The sequence below is a fragment of the Sinocyclocheilus anshuiensis genome, unplaced genomic scaffold (genome assembly GCF_001515605.1).
Source record: "Sinocyclocheilus anshuiensis isolate Anshui unplaced genomic scaffold, SAMN03320099.WGS_v1.1 scaffold337, whole genome shotgun sequence".
In the NCBI taxonomy this organism is placed as follows: Eukaryota; Metazoa; Chordata; class Actinopteri; order Cypriniformes; family Cyprinidae; genus Sinocyclocheilus; species Sinocyclocheilus anshuiensis.
In genome coordinates this window covers 195,807-212,165 of record NW_015537968.1, presented here as the reverse complement: position 1 = coordinate 212,165, position 16,359 = coordinate 195,807, and the positions used below count along the sequence as shown (strand labels likewise).

The 16,359-nt window shown below is 36.8% G+C and overlaps 4 protein-coding genes across 6 annotated transcripts in view; 3 read left to right on the top strand and 1 right to left on the bottom strand.

Moving 5' to 3' along the window:
* LOC107669199 (arachidonate 12-lipoxygenase, 12S-type-like) overlaps positions 1-6,342 on the top strand; it is a 9,735-nt gene extending 3,393 nt beyond the window's left edge. Inside the window, exons 6-15 of the mRNA XM_016461338.1 lie at positions 443-549; positions 2,257-2,429; positions 2,516-2,659; positions 2,981-3,184; positions 3,368-3,454; positions 4,008-4,177; positions 4,349-4,470; positions 5,335-5,435; positions 5,603-5,773; positions 5,973-6,342. Coding sequence (XP_016316824.1) covers positions 443-549; positions 2,257-2,429; positions 2,516-2,659; positions 2,981-3,184; positions 3,368-3,454; positions 4,008-4,177; positions 4,349-4,470; positions 5,335-5,435; positions 5,603-5,773; positions 5,973-6,152 — 1,459 coding nt within the window. The 3' untranslated portion in view covers positions 6,153-6,342. The remainder of the gene's footprint in view (positions 1-442; positions 550-2,256; positions 2,430-2,515; positions 2,660-2,980; positions 3,185-3,367; positions 3,455-4,007; positions 4,178-4,348; positions 4,471-5,334; positions 5,436-5,602; positions 5,774-5,972) is intronic.
* A 408-nt stretch (positions 6,343-6,750) lies between these two features.
* Positions 6,751-8,443, bottom strand: LOC107669181 (ribonuclease kappa-A-like). 2 transcript variants are annotated; one of them, XM_016461328.1, is made up of 4 exons: positions 8,314-8,443; positions 8,178-8,270; positions 7,615-7,691; positions 6,751-7,427 (listed from the first exon to the last, which is right to left on the bottom strand). In XM_016461328.1, the coding sequence occupies exons 2-4, from the start codon at positions 8,253-8,255 to the stop codon at positions 7,283-7,285; spliced, it is 300 nt and encodes a 99-aa protein (XP_016316814.1). In that variant the 5' UTR covers positions 8,256-8,270; positions 8,314-8,443; the 3' UTR covers positions 6,751-7,282. The 2 variants fall into 2 exon arrangements, with proteins under 2 accessions (XP_016316814.1, XP_016316806.1); XM_016461320.1 differs by having other exon boundaries at positions 6,752-7,427; positions 8,178-8,443.
* Positions 8,444-8,896: 453 nt separating this feature from the next.
* Positions 8,897-12,468, top strand: LOC107669168 (schwannomin-interacting protein 1-like). Of its 2 annotated transcripts, none has more exons than XM_016461300.1 (7): positions 8,897-9,239; positions 10,204-10,421; positions 10,597-10,712; positions 10,804-10,891; positions 11,103-11,264; positions 11,640-11,757; positions 11,839-12,468. In XM_016461300.1, the coding sequence occupies exons 2-7, from the start codon at positions 10,215-10,217 to the stop codon at positions 11,937-11,939; spliced, it is 792 nt and encodes a 263-aa protein (XP_016316786.1). In that variant the 5' UTR covers positions 8,897-9,239; positions 10,204-10,214; the 3' UTR covers positions 11,940-12,468. The 2 variants fall into 2 exon arrangements, with proteins under 2 accessions (XP_016316786.1, XP_016316794.1); XM_016461308.1 differs by having other exon boundaries at positions 8,897-9,295.
* Positions 12,469-13,741: 1,273 nt separating this feature from the next.
* On the top strand, positions 13,742-15,092 carry LOC107669157 (P2Y purinoceptor 3-like). The gene has a single exon (XM_016461289.1). The coding sequence runs from the start codon at positions 13,857-13,859 to the stop codon at positions 15,090-15,092; it is 1,236 nt and encodes a 411-aa protein (XP_016316775.1). The 5' UTR covers positions 13,742-13,856.
* Positions 15,093-16,359: the final 1,267 nt, after the last annotated feature.

The window sequence follows — 16,359 nt, the reverse complement described above, 5'->3', positions numbered from 1 at the left end:
GTCATTATAATCCGCAATTATGTCCCCACTGGATGCAACAAATGCCTCGTTTATAATGTTTTTTTTTTATGTTTTTGTCTCTTCGCTCCAACCGGGACATGGCATCACAGTATGGTAAGGGGCGTAACATTTCCGTCACATGCTTGAGGTATTCGGCCAATCACAACGCACTGGATAGCTGGCCAATCAGAGCACACCTCGCTTTTCAGACCGATGAACTTTGTAAAAATCGATGCGTTTCAGAAAGGCGGGGCATAGAGGAGAAACAATAATGTACAGTATGTGGAAAATAATGTTTTTTTTTTTACTTTAAACCGCATAAACACATTTCATTACACCAAATACACAAAATAATGTTCTTTTTAGCAACATCATATGACCCCTTTAATTACTATTTCATTAATCTAATCACGAATCCACTTGTACACCGTTTGCTTCTCAGGCTTTTGGAGCTCTCTCTGAAAAAACTGGCAATCAAGTTCGGAAAGTCCTGGAATGACCTGGACGACTTCAAAAGGATCTTCTGGAAGCTAAGAAGTCCCATAGCTGGTAACAATCACTTAATCTGTCCCTGTTGTTTTCTTTCTTTCTTAGTTTAGTTACCAGAAAATATGCATTTCATGTAATTACTGCATTCTCGGAAAGCTCTCTTCCCAGAAAATACCATTGTGTAACATGTTTATGTAACCCTTTAGCTATGTGTAGGAGATCTATATCAAAAATGAACGGCATTTCACAATGTCATGTCAAAATTCCACATTTATTCCCAGCCTTGAATAGCAGATGTTCACACTGCACTTAACCCTATATGATTTTTTAAATCCCTGGATAAAAGCCACTTACTGCCCTGAGTTAAGATAAGCTTCACACATTTTTAACTCTTGATTATGAAAGCTCACAATGCAGCTAACGATGAAGCGGTGCTAAACAGTGTTGGGAAGTTTAGATTGGAAATGTAATAGGTTACAGATTACAAGTTACCCTATTTAAAATGTAATAAGTAGTGTAACTATTTAAATTACTTTATTAAAGTGTAATGCAACTGATTACATTTGATTATTTTTTGATTACTTTTCTAAATTTCTAACGAATGTTTCCAACTGTTAATCATTTAGAAACATTTAAAGTAGGCAGGATTAACCTTACAGTAGTATTCAACACTGATTACTGTCAGACTTCCCCAAATCCTTCTACACTTTAATTAAGATTTAATAGGCTATATATAATAATTACATTTTAAAGCACGGCCACCACAAAATCAGACTTTAGCACATCTTTTTACTTTGAGATTGTTCTGAGGTTAAAATCAGAAGATACTGTATAGTTTAATAGTTATTAGTTACACAAACCCAAATAGGAAATAAAACAGATATCAAATAAGCATGTGCCCTGTTCTGTCCTAAAGTGTGTAAAAATATTCAGCTGTAGCCCCCGTTGTAAGCTTTAACATTTTCATAAATAACTGTAATTAAACTACACCATTTTTCTCAGTAACTGTAACAGATTACAGTTACATTTATTTTGTCATTAAATTACATAGTTCCGTTACATGTATCTAGTTACCCCCAACACTGGTGCTAAAGGTATAAAATGCGAAACAATTAGGTGCAAGAATATATATAAATATTCGAATCGGTTTAACAACAGAAACCAATAATAAATTAAACAGCACTTACTTACCTTACTTATAATGTACTCGTGTACATCTCGTGTCGCATGAACTTCTAGCACGCGCTCTTTTAATGTCTGAGAGAAAAATGAGCAGCGCGTTATCTGGAGTAAAGAAAATACAGTGTTATTCGTTACTTATTGAACAATACATTACAACATATTTAAAAGTACCATAGCGGACATTTCCACAGACAGAAGAGCAGTTATCAAAGCAAGAGGCGGTGGCGTGTTTGTCGTGAGCTATTTTTTTGCCGACTTTATTTACCTCATAAATATGCAAATCAGAACGTTATCCAGCGTTTACACAAGCAGTGCGTAGCACGCAGGGCACCTAAAAATGTAGTGTGAAATTTTGAAACCTGTTGCAGCTGTTTATCGATTGATTTTGTTTATTGGTTGGTTTAAAATGATCATTGCTGAATCAACCATCACGTTATAATACTTAAAATAAGATCAAGCATGGCCTATGTAATAGACCCCTTCTGTAACTGTGACGAGGCAAAAATCTTTCCGAAAAGTCACATACAGAAAGTTACCAATGTCATTAAATGAATAACATGAATTTGTGATCAATATTTTGTTCAGAATACACCATGAAGCACTGGAAAGAAGACAGTTTTTTTGGTTACCAGTTCCTCAACGGCTCAAACCCAAGAATGATTACCAGGTGCAAGGAGCTGCCGTCGAACTTCCTTGTCATGGGAGACATGGTGCAGTCTTCTCTTATACCTACAACAACTTTGAAGGAAGAACTCATGGTGAGAGTTTAGTGTTTATTTTCTTAAATACAGTGGATTATTGGAACAGTGGATCTGATTATGTTTCTTTGTCTCTCCTACTAAAGAAAGGAAATATATTCCTGGTTGATCATGCAATAATGGATGGGATTCCTGCCAATGTAATCAGAGACCAGGCACAGCACATAGCTGCCCCGCTTTGCTTACTATATGAACATCCTGAGAAAGGTCTCATTCCCATCTCCATACAGGTAAAACTTGCTGACTCACATATATTCGGAAACATAAACTAGGATGAATCTACAGCAGGGTTTTCCAAATCTTACTCCTGCCTCCATCTGCCGAAAATATGTTTATGTTTGTGTTTTTTACCAAAAAGAAGATACTTTTTTTTTCTTTTTTTTTAGAGAAATACATCTGAATTAAAGACAAAGTATCAAAACATGAATTTTGCAGATAGGGTATTAATGTAACAATCATAGTAACATTACAGGAACCTATCCAGAAATTAACTGTCAAACACTGATGTAAAAAATCAGAAATGTCTGATTGTTCTTCTCCCTTCCTTTCAGCTTGAACAGAAACCTGATAAGGACACACCCATATTTCTACCTAGCGATCCACCTCTGGCCTGGTTATTGGCAAAGATGTGGGTTCGTCACTCTGAGTTCCAGGTCTTTCAGTTGTTATCACATCTGTTACGCACACACTTGGTGGTTGAAGTGATTTGTGTGGCCACACTCCGACAGCTGCCTGCTGTTCACACTATATATAAGGTTAGAGGAAGTCTACAGGAAGTGCTTTTTAGGAAAGATACATTTGCATGTTTCAAAGCATGTTTAAAGTTAGATAATCACCGATGCATCAAAATCGCTAGTCATTCATTAAATTATCCAGCTGTATTGTATGTTAAGACTCTTCTTCACTTTTTCTTTCTGTCACTTTTTCTCTCATTGCAGCTCTTGGCTCCACACCTGAGGTATACACTTGAGATTAACTGTCGTGGCAGAACACAGCTGATCTCCCCAGATGGCATCTTCAAAAGGGTGAGCATCTGTACACAATGTAGTTTGCTAGTGGACAGCTCAGAATATGAACCCTTCAGAGCAAAGCCTGCCGCCAAAATATTGTTCAGGACCACTACAATAATCTTATTTGTGAGCGTGATTTCACCAAATACAACATGTTCCTGGATCAACATCCTTGTTGATCCTGGAACAACATTCCAATTAACCAATCAGAATTGAGGGATAACTTTTCAGGAAATATCTGTTTTAGGCTTACGATCAAGGTTAGGTGCTTCTACACCCTTGTTAATCAGATATCATTTCACACTGATTTTAGGAATAAATTATGGGTAGGGTTAGGTTTAGGGGTAGGGATTGGGTTTAGTCTATATTTTTGGACAGTAATGTTGATCTAGGATCAACAAAAGAAGTTGATCCAGGAACATGTCTTACTTGGCAAAATCACGGCGACCAGATTTTTAGTGGTCCGGGTTCTTATCACCCCCCTGAAACTAGCCAACCACAGACAACATAACTAGTGTATTTTTAATTCACTCAGTTGGTCATAAATGTCAAAAATTGTGTTTTTCAGGTGGTATCAACAGGTGGAGATGGACTCTTGATTCTGGCACAGAGGGAGTATGAAGTATTAACCTATCGCTCCCTCCAGCCCAAATTTGACTTCTTGGACAGAGGAGTTGCTAAACTAAGAGACTATTTCTACAGGGACCATTCTCTGATGCTGTGGGATGTCATTCAAAAGTAATTTATTTAAATAGGATTTCTTTATTCAGTGCTTTTAATTCTTATGACTGTAGATGTACTATGGGCATAATTCTTTGAGACGTTTGCATGTGAATGAAGCAGTGTATATAATTATAAAACTCTTGTATTATCAGACCTATTTCTTTAAGCACTTTTTTCCACTCTTAGTTTTGTTTCAGGAATAGTTTCCCTGTACTACAAGAGTGATCATGAAGTTGAACAGGACTCAGAAATTCAGGCGTGGATTAATGAGGTGGCTGTGGAGGGCTTTGTGGATGTGCCACATTTTGGTAAGATATGAATACATGACTGCATCATTGGACTCACAAATGTACTGTAGTGGATGAAGAATATATTTAGAACCCTGTGCAGTGTATTTATTTAGGCTTGACAATATACACTACAGTTCGAACGTTTGTGGTCAATACCATGTTTTTAAAAGAAATTAATACTTTTATTCGGGAGGATGCATTAAATTGAACAAACGTGACAGTAAAGACATTTCAAATGTTATAAATGATTTCTGTTTCAAATAAATGCTGTCCTTTTGAAATTTTATTTGATGTATCTTGGTTTCCACAAAAATATTGAGCAGTACAGCTGTTTTCAAAACTGATAATAATAAGTGTTTTATGTGACACTGAAGACTAGAGTAATGTTTGCTGAAAATTCAACTTTGCCATCACAAGAATAAATAACATTTAAAAATATATTAAGATAGAAAACAGTTTTGAAATTGCAATAATATTTCACAATATTACTGTATTTTTGATCAATTAAGTGTAGCGTAAGGGACTAATTTGGTGAGAACAGGAGACTTCTTTTTAATAAATCTTGCCAACCTCAAATTTTTGGATGGTAATATAAATCATCCTATACAATCATACCAAATACAGGTCACCAGTATTGAATTTTAAAAATGTCAAAAGACATCAGGGGGATGTATATGCACATTCTACATGCCAGATACACCATTAAGTCGAGATAAAACAGGAAAAGGAAGTAATAAAGAACATAAAGGATAAGAATAAGTGCCCCCATGTGGTTATTAGAGGAAGAAACTTGCCCTCATCACAATGAACTACATGAGCTAAATAAATGGCACTTGAAATTAGGAGTAAGCTAGGAGTAACGGTTTGTTTCTTGCATGTCAGGCCTAGCTAGTGAGCTGAAGACAAAAGAAGAACTCATCACACTGTTAAGCGTGGTGATCTTTACCAGCACAGCACAACATGCTGCCACCAATAATGGACAGGTAACTAACACATCACATCTTATCAAATATAAAAACCTACTTTTTCTACACTATATTGAATGCAGGTTACCAGAAACAATCATTTACATGAAGTGTGTTACCTAAGGGTTAAAAATCATTACATAGCTTTATTGTGATCACTGTTGATCTTCGTCTCTGTACTGTAGTTTGATTGGTGTGCATGGGTACCCAATACGCCCTGCACAATGCGGCACCCTCCACCAACAGATAAGGATGCTGTCACCATGGACCTGATCATGGACACACTCCCCGATATCAGCCAGTCCTGTCTGCAAATGGCCATCACATGGCATTTGGGCAGGGCACAGCCGGATGCAGTGAGTCAATAGCACAGGCTGTCACAACTTTTACATTATTTATGGTCATATAAAGTACAGTATAATCCATATTTATAAGTAACATCAGACTATATCCATCCAAAAGAAATGTCTTTCCATGAAGCATTAAAATTAATTAGCCTTTAATAAAGTATCACAATGATGACTTCAACACTTCTGTTTCCTCTCTTTTCTTCAGATTCCAATGGGCCAGTATGTGGAACAGTACTTTACTGAGCCTGCTGCTTTGAAAGTGATTGATAAATTCAGAAAGGAGCTGAAAGAACTGGAGGAGCATATAATAGCTCAGAATGAGGGACTAGAACTGCAGTACCTTTATCTGTGTCCAAGTCGCATGGAAAATAGCATCACCATTTAGAGAAAACGCTCATTCTACATTTATGAGTATAATTATGTGTCTGTGAACATTTTCGTGCGTAGGTCAGCTAAATCTTAAAATTAGCACACATTCAAATAACACCCAAAGTACCTTTCTTAGCTATAGCTGAGGCTAATACTTTTCTCCGGAACGTCATCCCTAACAGCAGAAATACTGTGACATAATTATGTAATTAATTTAGTCTGTAACATTTTTTAAAAGAATCAAGGCATTAAGCTTTTTTACATTCAATTTTTGTTAACAGTATTTATTTTTACTTTTGAAAATAGTTAAAACCTAAAAATAAAAGTCTTTTTAAACTTTATTTCATAAGGCACGGTTTGGATGGTACCGAATTGTTTTCTGTTGATTTTTACTAACCACTGTATTCTTTAATAAATGTGGTAAGCTTCATAAAATGCACTTCATATATGCTACATATATATAGTACATTTTTTTTCCCAGATGAAGACAATGAAACATGCATTACTGTTATACTTTTACCCTAACAGCTATATGAAAAAACATGCTTTGTACATTCCATAGCAAATAAAGTCAGTTTCATTTTTTTTATATCGATTGTTTAATACCATTTAAAACCTTCAGTAGTTAAAGTTTTGAAAGTCTCCAGTTGTACATCTAAAAAATGGTCTGTAATTTTAGAACCATGTTTACGGAGACAAGGTCTACACTTATCAATTCCTATAGTGACAAATTGCATAGGCAAAATCATTTTCAGTCATTTATTGTGAAAACAACCAATGTGACCATGTGAAATTCCATTGAACATGTACTCAATGAGACTGTATATTTGATAGGTGTATTAAGTATAAATAAAATCACAATTAAATCATTTATCAGCAGTGTTTGGTAGGTCCACAGATCAAAATAGCACTATAGAAGGTAAAGTAATGAAGTACCACATAATAATAATGGGCAGGAGCACACATCTTATATTTGATAGGCTTCAAGATAGAAAGGCAATAAAGAAAATCACAGTAAAATGCATTATCCTATTCCATCCAATTATCTACATTCATTTAAGAGTCATTTTAAGGCACATGGAGCATTATTACATACAAACACAAGGGAATTTAGAGGTAGAGTTATACTCCAATCACTAGGTGGTACTAATGCACTAGATATTCCTTGCGCTTGTTCAGGCGAACCTGACAAAATGACAAGAATCCTATGCCTACATAGAGTACTGCTGCAATGAAGCAATTGTATCCAACTTGGTTGTACAATTTATAGATGTTTTGCAGTGCTTCCCCCCTGAAATGAGAGAAAAGAATCGTGTTTGAAAACAACCTAAACACCTTTAACAGGACTGGACTACACTTTTGGACAGACTGAGGGGGGAAAACAGTCATGAAATCTTGTGAATACACGTGACATTCCCTATGCTAGACAGACATATTTTCCAGCGTAACTAAATGAGTAAATGGCAAAAGGAACTGACTTGAAGTCTTCCGCTGTGAAAGGTACATCCTCTCTGAGCACAGCTGAATGTGTGGTGAAAAAAATCCCCAACATTGCCTAAGAGAAATAAGACAGAAAATGTTGATTATGGTGTAGGGCTGTATTTCTCCCTTCACTGGCACTGTCTGCTAGTTTTCATATTCAGTGTCCGCACACCTTTATGATTTTCACCCCCATGACTTTTCAAGTAGTTTGTAGTGACTGGATAAGGATTTAATATCAATATTTTTATAATGATAGGCCTCACAAAGAGCAATTTCTAGCTAAATGAATAAATACTTTAGCTAAAATTATATTGACTAGACATTTCCATTACTTTTCCAGGCCTGCAAATCTAACTTTTATACTTCCCTGATATTTCTAAGTTTTCCAGGACAATGGGAACTGTGCATTATTGTTGACATTATGTGTGAAGGCAATTTATTTATTACAGTTCCCAAAAAAAGTAAGATATGCTTAATGTATTGTAATGACCTTTCAGCATGTATAAACCATGTATAGAAAACAGAAAAATAGTGACACAATAGAGAATATTTAACTTACCAGCATAATGACACCCCAAATGCTCAGGACCAGTCCACATGCTGCCAGTTTAGGACCGCAGAAAAGCAAAGAAGCCATTTCTATAATAGAAGCTTTTCAGCTACTCAGAGACACCAGAGGACCGTTTACAAATAAACTTTATACGACCGTTATTTGAACTTTTAGAAGTAACTTTCAAGTTATTTTGGCCTCGGTAAGATCGATGTCAACAGTCACCCGATTAAATCAGCTGACTTTAGAGGAAGCGGAAGTACAGTGACTCCCGACTCGAGTGCAACGTCATAAAGAGTTTGAAACAAACTTTAAGTAATAAGCACTTCATTAATATTCAGAGTTCTGTCTATTCACAACAATCTAGCTCTATTGCAGTCATCTTTTGCTTGGTTTATTAGACCAAATAAACTGATAAAATATAACACCAGTGACCTGATTGTTTTGAGCATTGAACGTTTATATTCCTTGAATTATAAAGTTATTTAAATGATGTTTTGTTTTCAGCCGAGCGTTAATGTAAATGTTCTTAAACACAAACCCTGCAGTTCACTGATGGTTACAGTTTTGCCGTCATAAATTAGGCATGTTTAGACTTGTTGACATTTGACACCTAAACCCAAGCGGTTTTCTTTTCATGTTAGAAACAAACATTTTGTGTAACCATTTTTAGGAGTTATGGACAACATATTTTAAGGATTTATTCTCTAATCTTTCGTAATAATAGCAAATGACTGAAACTGGACACCTGGAGTGGTTACTTTTTTCACCCTTTGCTCATTCTCCTCCCTTCACGTTCTCTCCCCATAACAAAACGTCGCCGAATTCCTTTAGTTTTTGGCTGTCGGCGTTGAGAAATGTTTAAGGAACAAAATGTTGGATTGATTGAATAGATGAAAATCAGTACATATAACCCTCTAAAGAACGTAGTGTAAGGAGCGGAAAAGAGATAGAAAATTCATCATCTCCATGGATGAAAAAGAGTGAGAAGGATAACGTAGAGGAGGAGGAGGAGGGCGCGTAACGGGACAGCACGGAGGATAACAAGTTGTAAAGTCCAAGAAAACTATGGAAATGTATGATTTTTGACAGCAGGGCATAATTTGCAAACACATTCCACCAAAAAAGTAAGTATACAGTTTGTAAGATGCATTGTGTCAGTGCAATACGTGGCCAAACGTGATAGCACACGGCTACATCAACATACTTTTAAATAAGTGGAATGTATAAATTACGTAAAATACCGAAATATCTTTATGTTTATGATTTAAACCTAATTTCCAAACCAGTCAGTATTTGTTAAGAAAGAGTTAATGTTTTGGGATATTGCCGTTTCTGAGGTAATACAGAAGATGGCCCCTCATGTTCTGGATGTTGTAACGTTTCTAGGAAAAAAAAATGATGAAATGTTTCGTCCATATTCTGTGAAAGGCAAACAAACCCCAGACGTTGCATGACGAGCTGTTTTACTAAGTAAAATGTTACTAGTATCAATACACACTAGTGTCTAATATTTAGGGACTAGTGTTTGTTTTAGTAAAACTAAGAAAACTGAAGACATTGGTAGCTATTTTGAATTATTAAAAGTTACAAGAATAAGTAGCCTACTAGTACTTAATAAACAAATACTAAAAACGGAATAGGTACCAGAATTAATTGAATACATGGTCTGTTGTGACATATGAACCACAGAACTCCATAGAATTGAATGGAATTGAATCACCATTAGTACTAGTAGCAAATAAATAAAAGATAGTATGTACTAGGGTCTCATTGAATAATATTAGTGAAACTGAAAAAGGTACTAGACACTAAAGTACTGTATAGTATAATTATATACTATAATTAAAAAGTACTTTATAGTACTGAGTACTATAAACAAACATAGATACTAGTTCATTTTAAAGAATATATGTTAAAACAGTTTGCCATATATGGGTTAGTTGGTTCTGATCTGATGATGCCAGTTTTTATTATTATTATTATTATTTTATTAAATATATTGTCTTCTTGATCCTCACTCTTATTCTGTCAGGGACCTTGAGAATGGATGGAGAAAAAGAAAAAGAGCTGGAGAGAGGAGATGAAAAAGAGAGTGATGAGACAGAGGAGGATGCAGAGGGGGCAGCCTTATTATGGCACGGGGGATACCCTGATGATGAACTGGGCTTACCCATCATGCACTGGGAGGATCTGAGTCTTCGTATTGCTGAACTTGAGAAGCAACAAGAAGAGCGGAGACAGAGGGAAAAGGTCTGAATGAAAGTAAAGATAGTAATGTGCCTTAAATGGTCAAAGATTAAAAAAACAGATGACACTTTGTTTTGGATTGACAAGAGCTACAGTTCTTTTGCTAGTACGAGTCCTTGACTATTTATTTACAATAACGGCTGCCATGGATTTATATTAAAAAAAAAATTCTCTGCAGGACTTGGACAGGCTGACAGTAGACTGGCCAGAAATCAGAGGGCTGAGCAGTCACAGAGAGCCCTGTGAGGACATGGAGGACGAATGCAACAGTCGTCTGACTGCTCTGACATCAAGGTCACACAGATTTAATAAATCTCAATTTCCTTTCTTTCCACTTCTTCAGAATTTGAATAAAATCTATAGCAATTGTGCTTTATTATACTAGGCTTCAGAGCCAGATGAATCTACAGCTCTGCTTCATCAACAACAGTGAAAGTGAAGAGGAAGAAGAGGAAATGGAGGCAAAGAAAGAGGTAAAATAAATTGCAGTATTGCCGTTTTCACTGTTAGTGGAAGTGGGTGGCAACATACTGTAATGTGAATAATGTGAACAACTTCAGTGGGTGTAGTGCTCAGATGGATCGAGATAAAGACATACATTTTTGTTCATGTCTGTTTAATGATGAGATTTATACTTGGTAAGATTAATAATTGCTTTTGTTGCACTCTTTGCTACCTTTTCAGGTGGCAAAACAGTCCAGTAAGAGTGGCAGCAATCAGAGGTTAGAGAAGGAATGTGGTTCAAGCTCTGCATCGACAAAGAAAACCAAATCAAGAGGGTTCAAGAATGATGTCAGAGCTGCACTGAGTGTACTCAGACATAAATTGAGATTGGAGCAAAAACAGGTTGGAACAGAGCACATATTCATGGTCTCGTGTCCTAAGTGTGCATTTCATTTTATGTATTTGTTAATTTCAAGAAGCACATCTATTCAAATAGTTAGGTATTAGTTTGTATTAGTTATGTAAATGCAATGTTCTGCACATTACCATTCAAATATTTGGGGTCAGTAAGAATTAAAATAAATAAATTAATGCTTTAATTCAGCAAGGATACGTGAAATTATTTGAATACGTTTTACTGCATGTTTGATCAAATAAATGCAGCCTTGGTGAGCATAAGAGATTTTACATTTTAAAAGTCTTACCGACCCTAAACATTTGAATAGTTGTGTATATATATTCAAAGTCATAATTGCACTCCACTGACCCCCATCACAGACTATACCTCCCAGTGAGGCTGTCAGAGAAAGGAAGCACTATGAACGAAATGACTTAAAGAATTTCAGCTTGAAGGAGTTGAAAGCATTGAGGACCTCACTAAGCAAAGACATCCATGGTAAGCCAAAGTATTAACTGTTACATTACATTGATGATGTCTGTTGTGAATAAATAAGCGTATGTCTGTGTATGTGTGTAGACCTCAGTTCAGAGCTGGTGGGTCGACTTCTCACAAGGGACCAGCTAAGAACAGAGCAGGACGCCATGCTACTGGAGGTACAAGATATGACATCACTCTGATGCACAATCAGAAAAAAAAAAGTATGTCCACTAAGGAACAAAATGACGGGACCTTTCCTTTACAAGACTGTCCATGAGCTGCCTGAACTAATTGACTTTACTGTGAAAAGCTACAGCACTCCATCATCACTTTGAAACCCTTTAAAGGTTTTTATAGTTTTTCATTTCAGCTTTTTTATTGACATTTTTAAGGCACCGATGAGGATTTAAAACTGCAGTTTACACTCTTACAGTTGCAAGATCAGACTGATAAAGCAACAAAGTGAGAAAAGGCCACATTCAAAGCAACAAAAGACAATTTTTTGCTCAATATTACTCTAATTTGTTTAGTGGCAAAGCCAATTATGCCAAGCCTCACATGTTAAGACATGGCTCATTAAATGCTACAAAGTATGAACAAAGAGTGAAAAATTGAAGGGGGTCTGAATACTTTCCGTACCCACTGTACATTGCTAAGCAACTCTTAACTGGATTGTTTGTGTCACTGTTTGTGAAATACTTAAATATTATTTTGTGGAATAAAAGGGAACTCAGAAAGATCGTATATGTGTACTGTTTTGTTGTAATGGTATATTATTGCTCTTCTGTTGTGTGTGTCTGTGTGTATTTTGCCTAGCCAGAGTTTGTGTTGTCAAAAGGCCAGCTCAGCACTAATAGAGGAAAGAAGAAAGAGGGAGGGACAGATCATGGAGCAAGAGATGACCAAGGAGGGTTGGATTGAGAGAATGGTCAAAATAGTTCAAGAAACTGATGTGAAAGGGAAAGATTCAGGGCTGCATCCAAATCGTCTTTGATTTGCTCTTCTGTATTTTCTTCTTGATAGTCGAATTAGCTGTAATTGTTTTCAGTGTGGGAATAGAGGCATTCCTCAGGTTTTATTTATAGGCTACTGAGACTCTTAATTTTTCTAAAGAGAACTTTATCGCTCTACTAAAAAGGTAAGTGAAATATTTTTAACAGCTCGTGACCAGATGAAATAGCAGTTTTTCGCTGTCCTTGCATAAGTCAATGGTGTTTTACAGTTTACAAATATTTTGCTTTCCCAGAAAAATGTTAATATGTATCTTGCCTATAAATATTCTTGTGTTTTAGTCTCACTATTAAATAAGTTTACAGCTATGCATGGCAGTAAACTCTTACAATATATAGGCAATGTGAAGGGTTGTTTGCATTGTTTATGATGTCTGATTCCCCAAGTAAGGGCCGTGTTATGTATTTAGCCAAAGCAGACTACCTTAATGTCATTTAGTGACCTTCAGATAATGACTGATTTATTTACATAGTGTCTTATATGTCTGAGAAGTGGTAGGCAATAAGCAATTCACCACAAGCTCAGTCAGCTGTGTGCTAACTTTACCGGGAGGTGGGGATAGCCATGACATCCATAGAATCCCAAAGGATGTTTAATGTGCAAATGGATCCAAAGGGAGTCTAGGCGTAGTTTGACAAAGGCTGACTTTAGGTTTCTAAAGCCGGCAATTACATATCGTTTATATTTTTTTCGAGGAAGAGAGATGGGGTAGAGAGTTCTGACGTGAGGGATGGGGTAAGGGGTGGGTAAGATAGAATAGAACATAGAGGGGAAGTGTGGTTACTGTTTGATGGGTTAATGAAGTGAAAAGGGTCTGAATCAGCAGCATATATACCTATGCGCAAACAGTACCGGGGGTTGTGAAAGAGAAAGGGGGATGCGGGGAGGGCCTGTGTGGGATGACAACTGCTTTTATAGGTTTTGAAAAGCTGGTACATTTTGTGAATCCTAAAAGCAATGTATCTCTCTCTAAACTAGACCAGACGGAGGGGATCGCTGGAAATTCAAACTAATTTGTTTATTGGAGAAGACGTGGTTTCAGAGGCAAAGAATGGGAGGATGAAACAAGGACGCCCCCTAAGAATCCGATTAGGAACTAGCCGACAATGACGAGCGTGCCTACTGTTTTGTTTGAAACAGAGAAGGGGGCAGATGCCCAGCTTTCCTCCTCACATAATTCTTCAGTTACTGGCTCCTGCAATATTGACGAGTCCTACAAGTACATCTTCCTGCCCATTTGCTACTCCTTTACCTTTGTCTTCAGCATAACCCTTAACTTTGTAGTTCTCTATCGTTCCTTTCGACGCACCAGGCACTGGAATGCTTCCCTGATTTACATGGTGAACCTGGCCACGACAGACTTCATGTATGGTTTATCCCTGCCCTTTTTGGTGGCCAGTTATGTCATGCGGGACGACTGGGTGTTTGGAGACTTCATGTGCCGTCTAGTGCGATTCCTCTTCTACTTCAACCTCTACTGCAGCATCTTCTTCCTCACTTGTATCTCAGTGCATCGCTACCTGGGCATCTGCCACCCCATGAAGACCATCACCTTGGAGACCAAACGAGCAGTAAAGGGGACTTGCGTTTTGGTGTGGATTGCTGTTTTTGCACTAACATGCCCAATTTTTCGTTTTGCACAGACTCAGTATCTTCCACGTGATGGTAAGGGCTCAAGGGAGGAGGTATTCAATAATTGCTGGGACGATGCAATTGATAGAGAGTTCCATGATTACATCCCTTATGGGGTCACGCTTCATTTCTTAGGGTTTTTTGTGCCATTTACCATCATTGCCTGGTGCTACTCGCAAGTAGTGTTAACAATATTTCGGACGCTGCACTCTCAACCTCCTCCTCAAAGAGTCAGAAGTGGGACGGGCTGTGAAAGTGTCGCAGGGTTAGGTGGAGAGGGCATGTCAATCATCTTGGGGGCTCATTCGCCCTATGTCAACAGGCGGCGCAAGTCCATCAAGACCATCATTACTATCACTCTCCTCTTTGCCCTTTGCTTCTTCCCCTTCCATGTCACTCGCACCATTTTCCTACTGCTGAAAGTGACGAGTAGGGTGCAATGCCACACCATGCGCATGGTTTCCATCTGTTATAAAATCACTCGGCCGCTGGCCTCATTCAATGCGTGGCTGAATGCACTGCTTTATTTTCTTACTAAAGAGAAAAATGTGCCCTGCTGTCAAAAACCTGAACATGCCCAGCATGGCCTGCTATGGCCACTTAGAATGCTGGGAAAGGGAGAGGAAGAGGAGAATGAAGTTGAGGAGACAAGGAACCACAAGGACAACGGGTCAACAGATGAAAAGAATACATGCAGAGGTCTACCTTAAGGAATGACCATGTAAACATGTGACAGTGTAGAACATCAACAAGTGAAACTGGTGGACCTGCCTTTATATGGGATTCATTTGAAACAAATGTTTTTGATGTTTTTGTTATATTCTCTGTATTTGTATAACTGTATTGTGTATTCACATTAAACATGGAGGATCTTGTCGTTTTGTCTTTTCAAGACCCCTTACAGATTGTTTTACTTGTTGATTGCTTGGATGGTTAATTAGTTATTGTGAAAAAAAAAATTTGAATATTGATTTAGTGTAGGCCTATATTAATTGCAAAAACATATTTTAGAATAATAAACTAATTTATAGGGTGTCTCATGTTTGCAGTTGTTGGCATACCTCAGGGTGGACACATTTTGTGCAGGAACTATGTTTAGCGCTGTCATGGATTAATATGTCATGTTGTCAATAATTAAACTGTTCTAATAAACATTTTCTGAACCCGTTTAAATGAAAATCAAAATATGGCTGTGATCTTTTAAAATCACTATACATTATTAAGCACTATTCCAGATTTTTATGTCTTTGTGTGAGTACAGAATCTAAATTTGTTGTAGAATAAACTTCTTAAGGGTCGAGGTGTCGGCTTAGGCATCTTGTTCACATTATATTTCTTTTAAGATTAAGAGGCAAAAGAACATTACACATTTTAGAAAATGCTGATCATTTCTACATACAAGTCTGAATTGTTCATTCATTTAACATACTTACAATGACCTTTTTCCATAGTTGCTAGAAAGTGTCAGTCCAGCTATTTTATATATATATATAAATCCCCTTTTTCATACATTTATATTGTATATTACCATGAACCTCACTTTGTGTACTTTCTAAGTACACTGGACATGAGTACATCAATATACAGCATAAGCAGCCTATACCCTTTGTCCTTCCGTCTTTCTCAAATAAGTTAAAACCAGATGATCCACGAAAAACCTCAGCTACATAGACTGTTATTAAGTTGGCTTGAGAAAGCCAACTTACTGAAATGCTATTTACTATCTATCTATCTATCTATCTATCTTAAACTTCAAACTATTTCTGACTGAAAACCATCAAACTTAAAACTTTTTAAACTTAAACTTTTCAATCTTTTCAATCTTTTTCAAACTTTCTAGAACCGGCTTTCTCAAGCCAACTTAAAGTTTGTCTTGACGAACTTTTTTATCTAGTTACTACTTGGTATTACATTGGTTAATGATAAGCTGTCCTGTTGCAAGATTTCCTGAACCAAAGGAGCCTGTATAAATGTAAA

Coding starts and splice junctions, on each gene's coding strand:
- LOC107669181 (XM_016461328.1), bottom strand. CDS start 8,255: ATGGCTTCTTTGCTTTTCTGCGGTCCTAAACTGGCAGCATGTGGACTG. Junction 7,692..8,177: donor TTTGGGGTGTCATTATGCTG/GTAAGTTAAATA, acceptor TATTTCTCTTAG/GCAATGTTGGGGATTTTTTT. Junction 7,428..7,614: donor TTCACAGCGGAAGACTTCAA/GTCAGTTCCTTT, acceptor CTCTCATTTCAG/GGGGGAAGCACTGCAAAACA.
- LOC107669157 (XM_016461289.1), top strand. CDS start 13,857: ATGACGAGCGTGCCTACTGTTTTGTTTGAAACAGAGAAGGGGGCAGAT.
- LOC107669168 (XM_016461300.1), top strand. CDS start 10,215: ATGGATGGAGAAAAAGAAAAAGAGCTGGAGAGAGGAGATGAAAAAGAG. Junction 10,713..10,803: donor CTGACTGCTCTGACATCAAG/GTCACACAGATT, acceptor TTATTATACTAG/GCTTCAGAGCCAGATGAATC. Junction 11,758..11,838: donor ACTAAGCAAAGACATCCATG/GTAAGCCAAAGT, acceptor GTATGTGTGTAG/ACCTCAGTTCAGAGCTGGTG.